The sequence below is a fragment of the Vigna angularis genome, chromosome 8 (assembly GCF_016808095.1).
Source record: "Vigna angularis cultivar LongXiaoDou No.4 chromosome 8, ASM1680809v1, whole genome shotgun sequence".
NCBI lineage: Eukaryota > Viridiplantae > Streptophyta > Magnoliopsida > Fabales > Fabaceae > Vigna > Vigna angularis.
In genome coordinates, this window is record NC_068977.1 from 29858613 (window position 1) to 29861830 (window position 3218).

A 3218-nucleotide genomic window follows, 5' to 3' on the forward strand; every position below is an offset into this window, starting at 1 on the left:
GAAGCTCAAATCAAATGCTTAACGTCAAAAACGATGGCGTTTATGGCTTTGTTTACTCGTTAAATGTATTGTTACGTTTTTTCTAGGTTATTTTTCTTTTGTATATTAACGTTTGACTACTTGTTAGTGTTATCGTATAAAATTTCAAAGAGGAGAATTTTTTTTTTATATTAAAAAGAGATATTCAACCATTACGAGAGTATTTATCTAAATAAATTAAACAATGGGAAATTAGAGGTTATATTTTATAGTGTTGTCATATCTCAACCTAAAGAAAGATCGTTATCATTTAACAGAAATTATGTATAGAAAATTATTAATTCAATCAAACTAATTAACCTAATCATCGTCATCATGACGTGATAAGGGTTTTTCTCGTTTTCAATAACCCCCTTTCCCTAAGTTTAAGCAAGAGATTTTTTTTTGTATTAAGCTTATATAAATTTTAAAATATATATTATAGATACAATGTCCTTTTCATAAATAAAGAATTTAGGTTTGATTTTATTCATCTAAATATCTTTTTCTCTTTTTTTTCTCTCTCTGACTTTTATTTTTATTATCAAAATATATTTTCTAAAGGTCAACAAATCATCAGTAAATTTTAGTCAGAATTAGTTTGAAAATAAAAATAAATTATTTATGAATTAGGTCAATGCTGTAAAAATAGTTGTTCTAAATTTTGGATATAATTTTAAACTTTTTTTTGCTTACTAATTCAAGACTTGAAATATTTTTCTTAGGATTCATTTATAAGAAAACTATAAATCTCTATTAATATAAAAAGTTATAAAACAGGGTACATTTACTTTAAAAGTGAGTCTCACAATCAATAGCAAAATAATTCAATCATCCTTCAGTTTTTCAATTTTGTGAAATTCTTCATAAAATTTTATTCATGTTTTTTTTATTTAAATATTATTTAAGTTTCATGATTTTCACACAAATGAATCTAATAGCTAGAGCAAATTTCGTATTTTGAATTAAAAGTAATTCAAACTTGTGTCATCGAAACAAAAGAATCATTAGTTTGTAAAAGAAAAATATGACCCAATTTGTAAAAAAATCACCAATATATATATATATATATATATATATATATATATATATATATTTATTTATTTATTTATTCAATTCAAAATTAAAAGTTAATTCAGATTTGACTTTCAATGTATATAATTAAATGAGAGAGTAAAATTTCTTTGAAAAAATGAGTGAAATTGTATAAAAGATTCATATAATTTTTTTTTTATAAAAAAGCCAGTCAAATATTCATATTAAATAGTATTCAATAAATAACATTAATTAACCTATTATAAGCTAAGGGCCAACAAAATTTAGGTGAAATTATACACAATATACATGAAAGCTAAAATTACAAAAATAAAAAAAAGAGAAGAAAATAATAATATATAAATACGCAAGAATAATTTTGTTTTGACAGCTCCTTCGTTCTTTCTGCCTCTGTCATTGAATCCAAACTTCCCCCAACAAAATACACCAAACTTTACTTAAAACCCTTCCTTCTCCCTCTTCTTTCACATCTTCTGTGTCCCACATAACAATAAATACTCCATAGTTTCTACACACACACACTACGAAAAATCCACACATTAGAATCATTCTCTCTCTATATATACTCCAACTTAGTTTTCTTCCAACAACATATTTCCTTTCATTTCTTCTTCTCAATTCTCATACCATACCTACATACACACACATCTTCATGGGTTCCTCAACAAAGAACCTAGCAGATTCAGCATCATGGTGTTGCGCCTTGGCCCTTTTGTGTCTGATTCTACTGGGTTCTATAAGGGAGAGCCATGTGCCGGAGGAGGAGGAAGAGACCGCGGCGGTGAAAGGGCGGAGCAACCTCTTTGAACGGCCGTGTGATGAGATATATGTGGTGGGAGAAGGGGAGACCCTACACACCATTAGTGACAAGTGTGATGACCCTTTTATCGTTGAAAGCAACCCTCATATTCATGACCCTGATGATGTTTTCCCCGGCCTTGTCATCAAAATCACCCCCACTCATAAGCTCAAGAGGTAGTAGAGCTTCTACGTAGTTTAGTTCTTTTCTTGTGTATTTCATCATGTATATTGTATAGTATATGATACAGGACGGAAATATATACATGAGGTTTTTTTTTTCTTTTTCTTTATTTTCACAATTTTATACAAGTTGAAAGTAACAGTCATAAGCACTTTCTATTTGGTTTTCTCAACAAAAGGATGAAAACAATATAGTCATGATCGTCATCTTCTCTTCTTGTTCTTCGGTTCTTTCTTTGTTGTTGTTTGGTTTCTCGATGAATAATAATAGAGTGTTTTTTCGGTTATACTAGGTAAGGTTTATCTCTCTTTCGTGTACGATTAAATTTGTTTTAATATGTCAGCATAAGAAAACTAATTAAATTAGTTTTTTTTTTTTTTGTTTTTTCCCGCGACATATGAGCTGTGCTATTATTTATTATGTAAATTATTTTGTCTGGTGATGCGTAGAAACTATTGCAACTGCTTCATCATCATTTATGTTATTCTAAAAGTGGACGGTTATAAGTTGAACTGGGAAGATAGCAATTGTGTAAGAATTAAGGACAAAGTACAACAGATTCTTCTCCTTGTTACGCAATCTTAATCCATGTTAATCACAATTTTAACACCTTAATTAACACAGGTTCTAATAATTAACAGGTTTTAGTTAATTTAGAAAGAAAAAAAAGGTTTATTCGTGCATGATGATATTTTCTGTTGGAAATATGTGGAAGAATAATTATTAATATTTGGAATGTTTGATTATTTTTTGTATATAAAAAAAATAAAAATAAAGGTTTTGGAGAGAAGTGATGACAGAGAAGAAGGAAAAGGAAGATTGAAGAAGGTAGAGGCGGCAATAAGAAGAAACTTGAGTTTGATTGTTTGTTTGAATGACCATAATATGGATAGGTGCGACTTTCTGGTTGGAGCTCGTGTACTATAATAATATAAAGAAAAATTAAATAAAAAGTTACAGAGGCTTTCGTTGAAAAATACTATAAACATTTAGAATATATTTAACTATGTTTTTATTTTTTAAAATTTAATATGAATTTAATATTTGTATCTAAAGTTTAAAAGGAATTCATTAGTCTTTCAAATTTACGATTTAATAGTGAAAATAATTTTTAAATTTAATTTGTAAGATTTAAAAAAAATGAAAAATTAAAACGTGTTTT

At 27.5% G+C, this 3218-nt stretch overlaps 1 protein-coding gene across 1 annotated transcript; it reads left to right on the plus strand.

Annotated features, from left to right (window-relative positions):
- Nucleotides 1-1726: 1726 nt before the first annotated feature.
- Nucleotides 1727-2053, plus strand: LOC108345202 (uncharacterized). Its single transcript, XM_017583780.2, has one exon. It carries the CDS (start codon nt 1727-1729, stop codon nt 2051-2053), a length of 327 nt encoding a protein of 108 aa, XP_017439269.2.
- Nucleotides 2054-3218: the final 1165 nt, after the last annotated feature.

Excerpts from the sequence above, each read along its gene's own strand:
- LOC108345202 (XM_017583780.2), top strand. The coding sequence starts at position 1,727 with ATGGGTTCCTCAACAAAGAACCTAGCAGATTCAGCATCATGGTGTTGC.